The sequence below is a fragment of the Chamaea fasciata genome, unplaced genomic scaffold (assembly GCF_029207755.1).
Source record: "Chamaea fasciata isolate MVZ Bird 193981 ecotype frontalis unplaced genomic scaffold, bChaFas1.0.hap1 SCAF_4, whole genome shotgun sequence".
Taxonomy (NCBI): domain Eukaryota; kingdom Metazoa; phylum Chordata; class Aves; order Passeriformes; family Sylviidae; genus Chamaea; species Chamaea fasciata.
The window spans coordinates 37954168-37968364 of NW_027094089.1; the positions used below are offsets into that span (position 1 = coordinate 37954168).

The following is a 14197-nucleotide window of genomic DNA, read 5'->3' on the forward strand; positions in this document are numbered from 1 at the left end:
CATTAATAGAAGATAATGGCCCAGAGGGAGGGGGTCTGGGAAAACACTGCCCTAGCTGGATTCAACAGTTCATGAAGATGGTGATAGAATATTTTGTGCACATCCTATACTACAACCCAGGACAATAGGTAAGTCTTAATTGCCTTTCCCCCCATTTCTAGAAGGTGTCTGTTGAGCTGAGGCTTTGTTTTGTATGGCTTGCCAATTCTTTTTCAAAACATCTTCATTCTGAAAGGAGTTGAACAAAATGTTCAACCACCCAGATGAAAATAATAGAAAAAGCTGAGGTTTTTTTGAGATGTATTAGAAATAGGATATACTTTCTCATCTGTTTTTCAGTGGAACTTCCCACTGGTTATGTTCATCTGGAAGATTGCCCCTGCCCTTTGTTGTGGAAACACGGTGGTTGTCAAACCAGCAGAACAAACTCCACTCAGTGCCCTTTACATGGGATCCTTAATTAAAGAGGTAAGTCACCAACAGCAGAGTTATTTGCCCCTCTCAGAAATATAAGAGTATATTCTTACTGCAGTAAGTATATAAAAATACTGCAGCTGAAATGCCACAAAGGTATTATAAGACCAGCTCATTGCATGCCTAACCTTGCACTGTGGAACTTACGTTGCTGTAAACCAGTGAAACCAAACCAGGGCAAAAGCATGCATATCTTTCAGCCTAGTACACACACAAAAAATCTCACAACAACAGTTTAGTAAACTCCATTCATTGGCAAATATATTTGTTTTGCAAAAGCACACTACTTTTCAAAGTCAAAAGCAAACAAGGAGTCAAGTGCAGAGTACTTGGAAGTGGATGGCAATAACTATATTAGCATAGTTATCACAGAAAATAACCTGTTTGTACAGCCTTTTTTTTTTTTTTTTTAACTGAACAAAGTTTTCATCCACCTAAGTTTATTATTAACAGGAAGCTGTAAACTCAAGCTGGTGGCTGCTGCCAAGCCTGTGAATTCTCTTCACACAGAAACCGTGAGAAGACACTTTGTGCTCCTGTACTAGGAGTGTGTCAGTTTCTTCAGAAAGTTAGTGTCTCCAAAGCTAACCATTGTGCCCAGTCCAGCAAACACCCGAAGAGAACAGTAAAACAGTTTAGCTTTCTTCTCAACAAAATCAACAAACACAAGCTAACATGTTTCAAAAGTTGGCACAGATGGCAATAGTCACCAGTTCAGTAACCTTGCAGAGTTTTAATGGAAATGACTTGGCACATTTTATAATTTTGCTTTAAAACAGTGATTCAGCAGAGCACATTGACTGGTAGTGTGTTAATATTACACAGAAACAAAATGATTATCAGAATGGAACCAAGTCCTGCTGCTATTGCATCACACAGTAAATGCTATTAGATAACACAGGGGAGGAGGAATGGCTTTAAAAAATATCAGAGAAACCTTCTCTGTTAATTTTTAACAATAAGTATCTGAAAGTGTATTTCTCTAAAAAAAGTAACTTCACAGGAAAAGTAACTCAATTCTGTTATGATTTAATGAAGCATCTATTCTGATGTTCTGATTTTTTGAAAGGAAAGTTCAGAAGTGCAAATGTGGTAAGTATCCAGAATATAAAAAAAAAAAAAACCACTGAAGCCCAAATCCCTGCCAGTGATCACTTCAATAGCTGTTTTAGACTTCTAAAACTATCTGAAAGTCTAATTTAACTTTCTAGTTCCCAAATTTCCACTTTAAATATATATATATTTTTGTAGTCACTTCTGGTAACCTTCACTATCTTGCTTAATAGCAGTCACAAAGCTCCCTTACTAGTATATAGAAAAGAGCTCCTAAAACACACATGAAAATTAAATACTCAAAGTAAGACTTCTCTACATAAATTAATTAAAAAACACAATGCTAAGCAAATGGAAAGAACCTCATTGTCTCATCAATTTCAGGGTAAATATTTATCTGGAAGACTAAATGAGCTTAGGAAGCATTGACATACTGTATCTGAGCATGAAACTGTAGGGAATGGAAGTTGCTTGAACAAAAGTAATAACCTGGTATCCAAGATACAGGCCATGAGTTTTAGAAGGTCCAACTCACCACCTGAAATTCACCATTTTCCAAAAAATCTGGATCTTCTGCATATAATTCCAAAGTCCTGTTTGGTGCTATAAAGAGAGTTATGGAAGTGATAATGCAGGATATGAATCTATTTGATATTTTAATTCTATGTTTGCTGCTCAAGTGTCATTGAGATTGTCCAGCTGCTTCATAAACCAACAAAAATTCCATCTACTCTTTGCACATCCTTGGAGTTTGCCTGACGAACTGCTTGGAGAAATAACTTATTTTGCCATGAATGGAGCTTATCTAATACAGGATTTATGGGAGACCATTAATTTGTTTTGAACCACAGGGAAAGCTTGTTTGCGTAAAAAATCTTCAAGATATTAAAACCGTGCATATCTCAGTCTGCTTTTTCATGCTTGGTAACTGATCTGCCTCTTTTTTGCTGTAAGCTCTCATGTTGCCCACTGTACTTTCAACCTACATTCAGAGTTCCATCGTTTTCCTTAACAGAATTTCAGTAGTAGATCATTAATTAAATTCTATCTAGCATGGATATTAAAGTGTAAAAGCCAGCAAGCACATATGTTGGTTCAAACAGCTTTAACGAAGTAAATATGAAAGTAAGCAATATTTCTTTATACATCTGAGTGAGAAATTTTTAAAAAAAAATATTTTTTTTGGAAATGACAATAACAAAGAACTAAAGTAATATGTTCTTTGGGAAAAATAAAATAGGTAGTTAAATAACCTAAAAGACAGGTGAAAGAAAGAGGATAAAATCAGGTGAGAATGAAATTTTTTGGAGCTCTAGGGAAGAAAATAAATATATGACTAAGAAAAGGTGGCTGAAGAACTGAAAAGGGAAGTAAGACCATGTGACACATGTTCTTCTAGTTATTATCCTTCCCCAAATTTACCAGATTCTTTCTTCCAATTCAGGCAGGATTTCCACCTGGAGTAGTGAATATTGTGCCAGGCTTTGGACCCACCGCTGGAGCAGCGATTTCTCACCACATGAATATAGATAAAGTAGCTTTCACAGGCTCTACAGAGGTACTATAATGAATGCAAGGAAATATAAGCAGGAAATGTGCCCCTCTGATTCCCAGCCATGATTTAATGTCTAACTTATTCTGTGTAATTATTTTAACTCTCGTCTTTCTCATGGCTGCTGGTTTGTTGAACAAAGTCTGTTTAATGATTTGTTGGTTATTATTAACTTTAAACATATTTAAACAATGTTTGTGTTGGTGCTGGAAAGCCCTTCAAACAAAGGCAGTCCATGAGATACAATAGGTTCTAGTACACCAAGGGTATTTTAAGTCTTACTCTTTGTAACCAAACCTTTTTCTTAACATTTGTTTACATCTTTTTTTAAGAAGTTCTGTTATCTTTAAGTATAATAACAACAGGATGACAGAAAGGTATCTAGGAAATGTCACTCTTCAGTTTGCACATGTTTAGGTGAGGTGACAGATTTTTGGTATTTCAGTGATACTTAGTACCATCTGGGTGGTCTTAGAAGAGTGTTTGAATATGTGTCTGTTTAAAAGGAAGGTCACTGTTAATTTTCCCTAACCTTCACTCTGAAGAACTGGGAGTGCTATAATTGAAGATTTCTCATTGCAAGCTATATATAGGATTAAGGATTAGCTATACCCTTGACACAGTTCGTTATATTGTCTGTCTACATGCATGCTAAATGGAAAAGCTGCCATCTGGTCTCTTAACTTCTTGGATGTAGACTCCAAAGATAAATATCATTGCCTTATATCAGGGATCGGTATACACTGAGTGCAAGAGTGATGTTTACTCTTAGAAACCTTCAGCTCTACAGTAATGGGAAATGAAAACAACCCCAAACCCAGGCATTTGCAAAATGTCCCAGAGATGTTCCCAATAGACAGTGACAACTACAGTTCCCAGTGCCCAGTGACCCTCCAAAGACAGATCAGCTTCATATTCTAGAGCTTGGTGACTGTTCTCTTCTAGCAGTGCAATTTAGCAATCAGAAATGATGGCAGGAAGGCTGGCAGAGGGAGGAAGTTTGCCTAATGGTTGATACACATAGCCAGTCAGAGACCAAAGCCATGAGAACTACAAGCAGAATCTTACTTCACAACTTTTCTAGACAATTCATAGCAAGTAGTTCTTTTAATCATGTCATCAGTAAAAAAAACGCAGAGTAGGGGTTCTAGCTTGCAGTGTCCATTTCCTCCTCTTCAGTCATCTGAGAGAAATTGAAACAAGGAAGAGTGGCCATGCAGCCAGTGTAGATTGTCTCATAAACTTTGTGTATTAAAGAGCCTTCTCATGCATAAAACAAAGGAATTTTAACCTAATGGGAGTAATTGGTAAAGCCTGTGCCTGCTTTAGATTAGAGATACATGTAAGTAGAGTGGTGGTAACCAAAAAAAGCACCGTGTATCTTTGGCAGTTAACATTACAGGCGGAAACTCTTCTAGAAAACATTTCCAGTTCATAGGGTACAAGTCCCCTGCACCCTGACTCTTTACAGTTGTTTTATTTTAAGTTACTTTTTCATTTTATTACTGGGAAAGTAGAAGTCTCTTTACTGATTTTCACTTTTGAGGAAATCAGAAAAGTAATATAGAGGTCATTACAAACTTTTTGACATGAAGCTGTCCTCTCCCTACCTTTTAGGTTGGCAAGCTGATTAAAGAAGCAGCGGGGAAGAGCAATCTGAAGAGAGTTACCTTGGAACTTGGTGGAAAAAGTCCTAACATTATATTTGCAGATGCAGACTGTTAGTAGCAATTTTATTATGTGAACTACTACTATTGCAAATCCAATGCACTTTTTCCTTTCATTGTCAGTAAATTATTTGAACGTTTTCAAAAAAGAAATAATTTTTAATATTTTCTGGTCATGCCATAATTTTAAGTTAGATTGCCATCAAAATCTATGGCTCCTGAAAAGATATGGACCTCTGACAATCTGTTCACTCTTCATGTAATTAATGATCATCCTAATGAAACCTGAATGCAGAATGAAAAGCAGAGAGAAGGATCTTAAACAGGTTTATTAACTTTCTGTCTGAATACTGTTCTTGGTACTCCTGACAGGGAAAATAATGTTAAATCTACATTTCCCATAGAATATCTGAATATGTGTTCAGCTAGGTGTACCATGATGCGCTTGAGAAGGGCCTCTTGGACATAAGTAAATGGTTGTATATCTGTGTTTTAAAGAGCCATAAAAATAAAAAGTGCTAGAAGGGGAAATTAGATGGGTGGCAAATGTTAGTAAAAATTTTATGATGTGACAATTCAGGTTTATGATCTGACGAACTCTGCATTTTTTTGCAGTGGACGCTGCTGTGGAATTTGCCCATATTGGTCTGTTCTATCACCAGGGACAATGTTGTATAGCAGGATCCAGGATTTTTGTGGAAGAGCCTATTTATGATGAGTTTGTTCGCCGGAGCACTGAAAGAGCAAAGAAGTATACTCTTGGGGATCCTTTGAAGCCTGACATACAGCAAGGCCCTCAAGTGAGTAATATTACATATTTCCAGCATAAATCTGGACATGAATACAGAGTTCATGTCTAATTCATGACAACACAATTAAATGCCTTTCTAAACCTACTGTTGTTGTAGTTTCAAGGCTAAGTACAGTTTTGTAGACGTTAGTCTGGAGTACAAGGAGGAAGAAATCAGAGTTCTTGTTGTTTGTGCCAATATCATAGGCCTAAGGTCTCTTTTTTTTCTAGTTCTTTTTATTATTGAAGGGGAACATTTATAAAAATTGAGAAAGCTCCAATGCAAGATCTGTAGAAGTGCAAGAACAATCACCCATGTCATGTTAGAGCTTGCTAACTTTTTATTCAGATAACACCACTATAAGTGACTAGCTTGAAGAAATAAGTTTTAATATCTTCTTCCCTTTTTCAAGACACTAGACTCTCATTATGCTGCTCTCAGTTTTAGAATATTACACAATTCAAATGCAAGAGATTTTTTTTTCCACTTTTGTTAAGAGATTGTCCCAACAGCTTTCCCATCAAATGAATGTTAAAATGCAGCATTAAAAAGTATTGCTATCCCAATACTGTGAACTCACTAGATCACTTCAGAGCACTGTTACAGTAGTTCTCACCTAGTCTTACTCCCACATCAGCTTATACTACAGGATATGGAATAAAAGAATGGAATAAAAACACTGTAGTAGAGACAAAGAAAAAGTAAGAGACAAAACCACTCCATGCATTTGATAGAGTAACATATTCTTTACTGATTATCACAGTCATTTTGAATAGTAAAAGACACCCAGTTGATTGAAAAATAAAGCCACATAAGATTTTGGAAATTTAAAAATATTGTTTTGATATCCTGGAATATGTTTTGATACAAGATAATAAATTCAGCTGGATAAATTTAAAAGTCAAAGGGCAGGAAGATTCAAATAAGTAAACTCTATTTGTCTGGTGTACAGCTAATATAAAATCAACAGAAATCCTCTCTCATATTATTGTGGCTTTACTGAGTTTGAATTTCATGCTACAATTTAAATGGGAGATGTAAATATGCTCCTACTAAAAAATTTAGGAAGCTAAACATGTGAAAAAAGCAATAATGAAAATATTTGAATGAGCATAAAGACATTTTTGTCCTCCAGTCTCATAATTTGCGGTTTTTGACTTATTTTTCTCCTTAGCAACCTTTAGCCAAAGCTTAACTATTTTACAGATTAGAAAAGTTACTCCTTTTAGAACTGGTATGGTCCTCTTTAATGGAAAATTGTAATCATGGGGTGTAGCTGCATTTCTTTTACGGTAATTACGTTAAATATCTCTTTTTGTCTTCAGATTTCTTATTATGCTTTAAGTAATTCTTTCTAGAATTACAACAAAAAATGATAGCCTGTGTCAGGTGTATTCACTGTGGTCTATAGCCACAGAGAAAAAGCCATATTTTTCTCCGGCTCACAGGGACACAGGTTTAGGTTAATAAGCTAGAAGACCAACTGTTATCAGTGTATGTTGTTTCCATTCCTGAAATATCTTTTCATTCAGATTGATAAGGAGCAGTTTAAAAAAATTCTGGAGCTAATTGAGAGTGGTAAAAAAGAAGGAGCGAAGCTGGAATGTGGAGGAGGTCCCTGGGGAGACAAGGGTTACTTCATCCAGCCCACAGTTTTTTCTAATGTTACAGATGATATGCGCATCGCCAAAGAAGAGGTAAATAAATTTTCTGCAATCTCTTCTCTCACTTGAAGTCATCTGTTTAAATGTCTGTATGAAATATCCATTTAGAAGATCAAGTGACTATATCAAATTTTCTCATTAAACCTGCTCTTCTGTCCTAGTGGTGTTTAAAGTGCTTTTGTTGTTTTCTGGTGACCATTTCACCAGATTGCTCAAGGAGGGAGAGGAGTATGAGGCTGCCCTGACAACAAAGTCTCCTGCTGTAGATAAGTGCTGAGGTTTGGATTGTTTACATTACTCCATACTGTCCATGTCTCACATATCAAAGTCACAGTGACCTGTAACAGAGATGCAAACCTTGGAGGCACAAGTTGTAAATGTTTTGCTCTTCCTAAGGAGACGCTTAACTTGGAGCTTGTATGCACCAGGCACCTATTTTGCAATATGAGAAACTAGAGGGCTGTGCTTCTAGAGGCATTTTGTTGGTGGCATTTCATTTTTCCTCTGTGGGGTTATTTAACTTAGATCAGTTTGCAGATGTGTCTACACATTATTGAAGAATCTGCTACTGTCCCAGCTGAGATGACAATGCTAGAGTGCCAGTGATTGTCTGGAAGGAACTAGAGACATTTGGGAGTGCTGAGCTAGTTCTATACATAAAGATTCAAAGTCAAGTCATGACCTCTTCACTGTGTTTTTTTTACATTTATCTTAACTAATAACTGCTGCAATTGGCCTGCAATTGGTGTCCATTATACTGCATCATACTAGAAAGCTGATGCAGTCTGCTAAACATACTTACTGCATCCAGCAAGAGTCAACAGCGTGAGCAAAAAATTAACACCACAGCATTTAGAATCAATTGGGACAGGGAGAGAGTTGTAAAGCATGATGGAGCTGTATGAGACTAAACTTGGATTGTTTCTACCATGCTATGAGTCGAGTAGGAAACAACTCAGAGTTATGATTTTTTCTGTTCTGTTACCCTTTGGTCAGCAGTACAAGGACTGCTCCTCACATTATTTTAACTGTAATGAACAAAGAAGCTAGGGATAGCCAAGACAGTTTGAAGAATGTCTGAGTTTGGAAGCTCATAACTTGGACACTGGAGGAATGTTCAGTGGTTTTGTGATCAGTGGAAATTAATCCTTACAACTCTAGCTAGAAACCAGCACTAAAAACTCAGTCGAGAAGAAAGCTCACTATCTATTGAAATAGAACTAGTTAGATGTTGTAATGCCCCCCCAGCCCACACAGTCGTGGTGTTCTGTTATAAGCATGGGCACTCCTGGCTGAGAACTCTGAACAACGGTAGCAGGAAACACCCATATGGAAAGGTGAATAAGTTATTTCACTTGGAATACATTCTCAGTTCTGCAGCTACCTGCAGGGGTAAAAGTCTAGTAGTAAATTTAGGTGAAGGAAAAATTTAATGTCTTTCTTGACTTTAAAAATGGAGCTTGTCCAGAAAACATGATTAACCAAACCAGCTGGCGTGTTGGTAACTAGTGTAGACAGGTAGGACATTGTGACACCATGTTAACTTCTATGATGGGTGCCTTTTAATCACTGGGTTTTTTTCATTGTTCATTTATTGGTTTATGAACTATTTACTATATGTAATCTTAACTTACTTCATATTGCAAAAGTCTTTATGCAAATTTATAGTATTTTTTAGAACTTTATTCACTCAAGACTGAATGAATTTGGAAATAAGGCCATCTGACAGAAGTAAGCTTAAAATACATAAATTCCTTCAAATAGTAAGTTATTCTAGTTCACTTCATATATTTACATGTGTTTGATACAGATATTTGGACCTGTTCAACAAATCATGAAGTTTAAAACCATAGATGAAGTTATCAAAAGGGCAAATAATACCACCTATGGCTTAGCAGCAGCAGTTTTTACCAAAGACATTGATAAAGCACTAACATTTGCAACTGCCCTTCAGGCTGGAACAGTATGGTAAGTAATGTTTTTTTAAATTCTTGCTTTAGATCTGCAGATGTGTGGATATGTGAACTGTAAGACATATTCACAGTATTTTGGGTGGCCTTTTTTTATATTTATTCCTTGTCATCTTTATAGAGGTGGATCAATGTCTCTTCTGTTTATCTTTCCCACATGTTTCCTATTTAATGTGTCACTAAATAATTACTTCTTGTTAGTCCTCATACAATTTTCCCATGAACTTAGTCAAAAAAAGGAAATTTACTTCTAAAAGGAAAAGGAAACAAAAGAAAATGCTGTGAGAATGCCCTTTACTTCAGGATCTGGGGGTTGCCCAATAGATAATTTATGAGATCAGTCTTGGTATTGTGTAAAGAAATTAATTATCTGCAGTTTAGTGGCCATTAGCCTGGGCAGAACACCCATCTGTGACGGGAAAGATTGATAAAATGTGTTTGAACAAAGAAACGATATACAAGCTGGGAGAACTACTAAAAGACCAACTATTTCCAGCAATGGAAAAGAAGAGGCAACCTATATGGAGCTGGAAAAGAAAAAGCTAAGCAATGAAATTGTGAAAGCTTAGCAGAAGGCATAGTAGGGTCCAGTGGCAATCACTGACAAAGACCTGCATTTCCCTGCAGTTGTTATAATGCATCAGAAGGGGAACAACCAATCTTACTTGAATGCAAAACCTGTGTCCAATTTATATTTTGTCTGAAAGTGCTTGCAACCAGCACAAATTCCTGCCCAGGTCCTGTGATCTAAGAACATATGCTTTCCAAAAATAAGTTAACAATCTTGACTTCAGAGCAAAGAGACATCCTTTATATGGAAAAAAGTTTAGAATAGAAGTGGAATAGTTGGGATTTCCTCTTACATGATTGGTGGTCTAGGAATCCTTAACTATGAACAGAATCTCTTTTGTTGAAACCAGTAGACTAGCAGGAGGATAGAATATAAGAGATGAAAATAAAGAATATTTGATTTGACAAGGTTGTAAGACAAAAAGAGCTTCTCATCTAGGAATAGGATGTGCATTCTGCCAAAATTCTTCATGCCTAAGAATTTGCCTATGAAATTCCTTTCTTACTTATTATTATGTCTTTTTTTTTTATTGTGTTCTCAACAACAATACAGAATGAAGTTTAACTGCGTAGAACCAAACAAAACTTCCTAAATATAGAGTGAAGGTATCCTGAATTTATCTACTAGAAGGGTAGATATACTCCTATACAGAAGAATTATCTGTGGATAATCAAATGTGGGAGAGCTTATGTACAAATTAGGAATTTTATTCCAATGATCACAGAAAAATAGGACTGTCTCTCTGATAGAAGACCCTTGCTGTGTTTTAATACTCTGATAATAACTGTAGTTGGTTTGGATGCTTCATTTATCTCAACTTCAAGCTATATATATTTTTGCAAACTTAGATATTGTTTGTGACTATCACCATAGGCTTTTTAGAGGTGACAGAAAAACACTGGTTTTTCAGAAGTGAAAAAAAATTGTTTCACACTGTCAAAACTAATTTTTCCTATTCTTCCAGGGTTAATTGCTATAGTGCATTTTCTCCTCAGTGTCCCTTTGGAGGTTTTAAGATGTCAGGAAATGGACGAGAAATGTAAGTAAATACTTTTAAAACTGTAGATTCACAGGAAATTCAAAACGAAATTCCAAACCCCAACTTAAAATGCACATAACTAAGATGTTCATTTTGAGATTTTGTCAAATTAGTCTCGAGAGTGCTTAGAGGCATCATGTTGTCAGAGGCAACATGAACCAGCAATTCTTCTACAAAATAAATAAGAAAAATTCTTATATGCACATTTTTTCAGTATGACCCATATGCAGTCTACTGTGGTTGCAGTTAGTTAGTATGCAGTAAGAAAACTGACCATTGTGTTTATGGTTTACAGTTTTTGCATCTATAGAGAAACTGTCATTTTCATTGAGGTAGATCTGTGGATAGTTTGTGACATCTCCTTTGAATGCTAGGTTTTGAAAACACAAGACTATCCAAAATCCTTGATTTAAGCAAGATTTTTCACTTAAAGGTTTGTGAAACTAATATTTTACAGTATGTGCTGGCCAGGTCAAAAGATTTGATGACTATAATCCTCTGCAGTCTTTGGACCTTTGTTTTTTCCCCAGAACAGAAGCAGAGTGGCATACTAATATTATAAACTAATCAAATCTTTTCAAACTTCTAGGTTTCAATCCAGTTTCAACTTGAATCATATCCTGTCTTATTTGTATTCATTTTTTGTTAAAAATGCCGTGTTAATGAGAGCAAATTATTTTTAAAGCAATGACTAAAACCCAGCACATATAAGCCTGCTTTCTTTTTATTAAGGTAAATGCATAACACTTCTAATGAACCTAGGAAGTAATTAAAAAAGATATGTATAGGTGAGACGCTTCAGAGCTTCTTTTTACGTAGTCTCTTCAGAGATAAAGGCTAGTGTTTTCATACTTGCTCATCACTGCACACAATCTGCTTCTGATGGCAAAGCTCCCACTGACTTCAAAGGAAACAGTCAAGCCACTGTTGAGAGCTTTAGAAAACTGGAAATAGAAACCCTTCAATAATTTAGGCCATTTTATCAAAGACAGCTTTGCCTTTGTTTGGTGCCAATAATTGGGAGATAATAAATTCTGAATTAAGGCTTTTTCAGAAATATTTTTTTTAATTCTTTGCTGGAAATAAAAGACTATCAAAAATGCTCTCTATAACATTTGAAGGAAATAATACATTTTGAAAGAAATAATCTCTTATGATAACAAAGTTTTGGGGTTCAAAGCAGACCAATAAAATATTCTCACTAAAGGTCAAGGAAAGAATCATCACCAGATAAATGGTCTGTCATGAGAAAATTTGTAAATATGTGACAAGCATTTTTACGAGAAGTAGAAATATGTGTGCAAAATCTATGCTGAAAAAATTAGGATGTGGTTGTGTTAAGCCACTGACTTCCTTGATCCCCAGAAAAAAATTCTCTGAAAAATTCTTGGAGTGATAACACCATTACTAATTAAAGTACTGAATGTTATATACCAATAAAATTCCCCTCTAAAAATGAAGGGTAGCAGTAAATATTTTCACCCAGCTCAAGTGTCCTAAGCACAGATTTCTGTTTTGCTTATATATCTATGTAATAAGACAGCAGTGAGAACTACGTAACATTATACTCCATAGAGCAAGCAAATATGTCTAAATAGTTTGACTACATCAGATGTCAAATATTAAGGAACACAAACAAGCTCCATGTCATCACTGAAGAAAGGTGAAGCATGCTCGTAATATGGCAAAGATTTTAACCCTTTTTCACTGTTTGTGAGTTTTCATCATGGAATAATTTTTTCCTCCATTTACTGGAGATGAAGTTCCTAGTCTTTGACTCTGGAGAAAGCTCTTGACATCAGAAGAAGAGCTTTACAAATAACTTGCTGAACATAGTTGTGAAGATCTAACGTGTTCCTGATCTTCTGTACAGAAATCCAGTTTAGAAATGCTCTAAATTAAATACCACTCACAGAAATAAAACTACTCTCTTCCGTTTTTCTCAGGAGACCATTGCTGTAGCTTTCCAAAAGGTTTCCTGCAGCAGTCTAGCTGCACAGCTGTCTTCCAAATATGTCCAGTGTACTTGTTAGATATCCGGCCAATTGCACACTACCACTGAAAATCCCATCCAGAACAAAACTCATATAAAAAAGCATTAGCATAAATGTTGCTCTTGGTTCTCTTTTATCTAGGGGAGAATATGGACTTCATGAATACACAGAAGTTAAGACTGTCACAATCAAAATCCCTCAAAAGAACTCGTAATGCTATTTGAGTTCAGAAATTAACGTCTTCAAATGAATCTGAAAAAGCTATCCATTCTAAAGTATTTTGTTGTCCAAGTGTTTCATTACCTTTTCTGCTTTCTGACTGTATGAGGTACCTTCTTACATTAACAATATAAGGAATAGAGTAGAAAAATTAATGTGATTAATTATGAAATCTTTAATGTCTGGTTCACAGCTAACTCATTTTAAAATTCATGTCCAGAAAAAATTACTCTTGTTTGCAGTTGTAGTTCTCTGTAGTGTTATGAAAATTTTCCTCTTTCAGTATATTCTACAAGTACAGTTTGAATTTATGTGCTCTTGTAAGTGTTAGATGGCAAATTCTCTTTGCATTTTCTTTGTGGCCTTAACAAAAGCACTTAAGAGTAGTTAGCAGATGTTTCTATGTTTCTCTAGATATATTGCTTGGACTATTAGTGTTGTTCATCGTGCTACATGAATGTAATCTGTAAAATGTTAAAAATATTAAAATTCACCTACAAGGCCTAGTACTTCTCCCTTCTTTTCTATTACACCAGTTTACCACTAGGCAATATGTACCACGGAAGCGCCAGTGGCATGTTCAGTTCATCACAAATAAACAATATGGAGGTTAAGGTCCCAATATTTTGCCAGAATTATACTTGGAAAAAATGTGAACACACAGAACAATAGACAATTTGCAAAGAGCCAGCCCTTGGCTTTGCAGGGGTAAGTGCATAACAAATCTTAACAGACATATGAGCAAGAAACAGCAACAAGAAAGAAGAGGAGGGGAGGAGAGGCAATCTCCTTTGTGATTTGTACCTGCTACATTTTTCCTGTGTTCACAGAATTTCGTGTAATTTGCCTGTTCTCTTTCCTCTTCTTTCCTCCTCTAATCCATTGTCTCTTTTCACCCTTTTTCCTCATCTTTTCCTTATAGCTGCTTACTCTCATAAAGCCCCTCTTTAGACACCTGTGTCCCAAGCTCAGTTCTGGCATTTCACAGTTCTTTAGCAGGTCAGCTGCCAGCACCCTCAGATGGGCTCGCAACAGCAGCAGCCACCAGATGAACCCTGGGACAGAGGCCTGCAGACAGCCAGAAGACAGCCTGTTACTGACAAGGTCATGTTTTCTCAGGACTGAATCCAGAGCCACAAGCCAACTCTTGTTAGACAACCTCATCTTTACAAACAATTCTCAAACAATTACAAACTTGTTAGA

At 36.0% G+C, this 14197-nt stretch overlaps 1 protein-coding gene across 3 annotated transcripts in view; it reads left to right on the plus strand.

The window, feature by feature from the left end:
• ALDH1A1 (aldehyde dehydrogenase 1 family member A1) overlaps positions 1 to 13500 on the plus strand; it is a 31319-nt gene extending 17819 nt beyond the window's left edge. For all 3 annotated transcript variants that reach the window (XM_066181314.1, XM_066181313.1, XM_066181315.1), the window contains 8 exons: positions 340 to 468; positions 2972 to 3085; positions 4697 to 4799; positions 5362 to 5546; positions 7070 to 7234; positions 9012 to 9169; positions 10707 to 10781; positions 12917 to 13500. In XM_066181314.1, the coding sequence (XP_066037411.1) occupies positions 340 to 468; positions 2972 to 3085; positions 4697 to 4799; positions 5362 to 5546; positions 7070 to 7234; positions 9012 to 9169; positions 10707 to 10781; positions 12917 to 12989 (1002 nt within the window). In that variant the 3' untranslated portion in view covers positions 12990 to 13500. The remainder of the gene's footprint in view (positions 1 to 339; positions 469 to 2971; positions 3086 to 4696; positions 4800 to 5361; positions 5547 to 7069; positions 7235 to 9011; positions 9170 to 10706; positions 10782 to 12916) is intronic.
• The last annotated feature ends 697 nt before the right edge of the window (positions 13501 to 14197 follow it).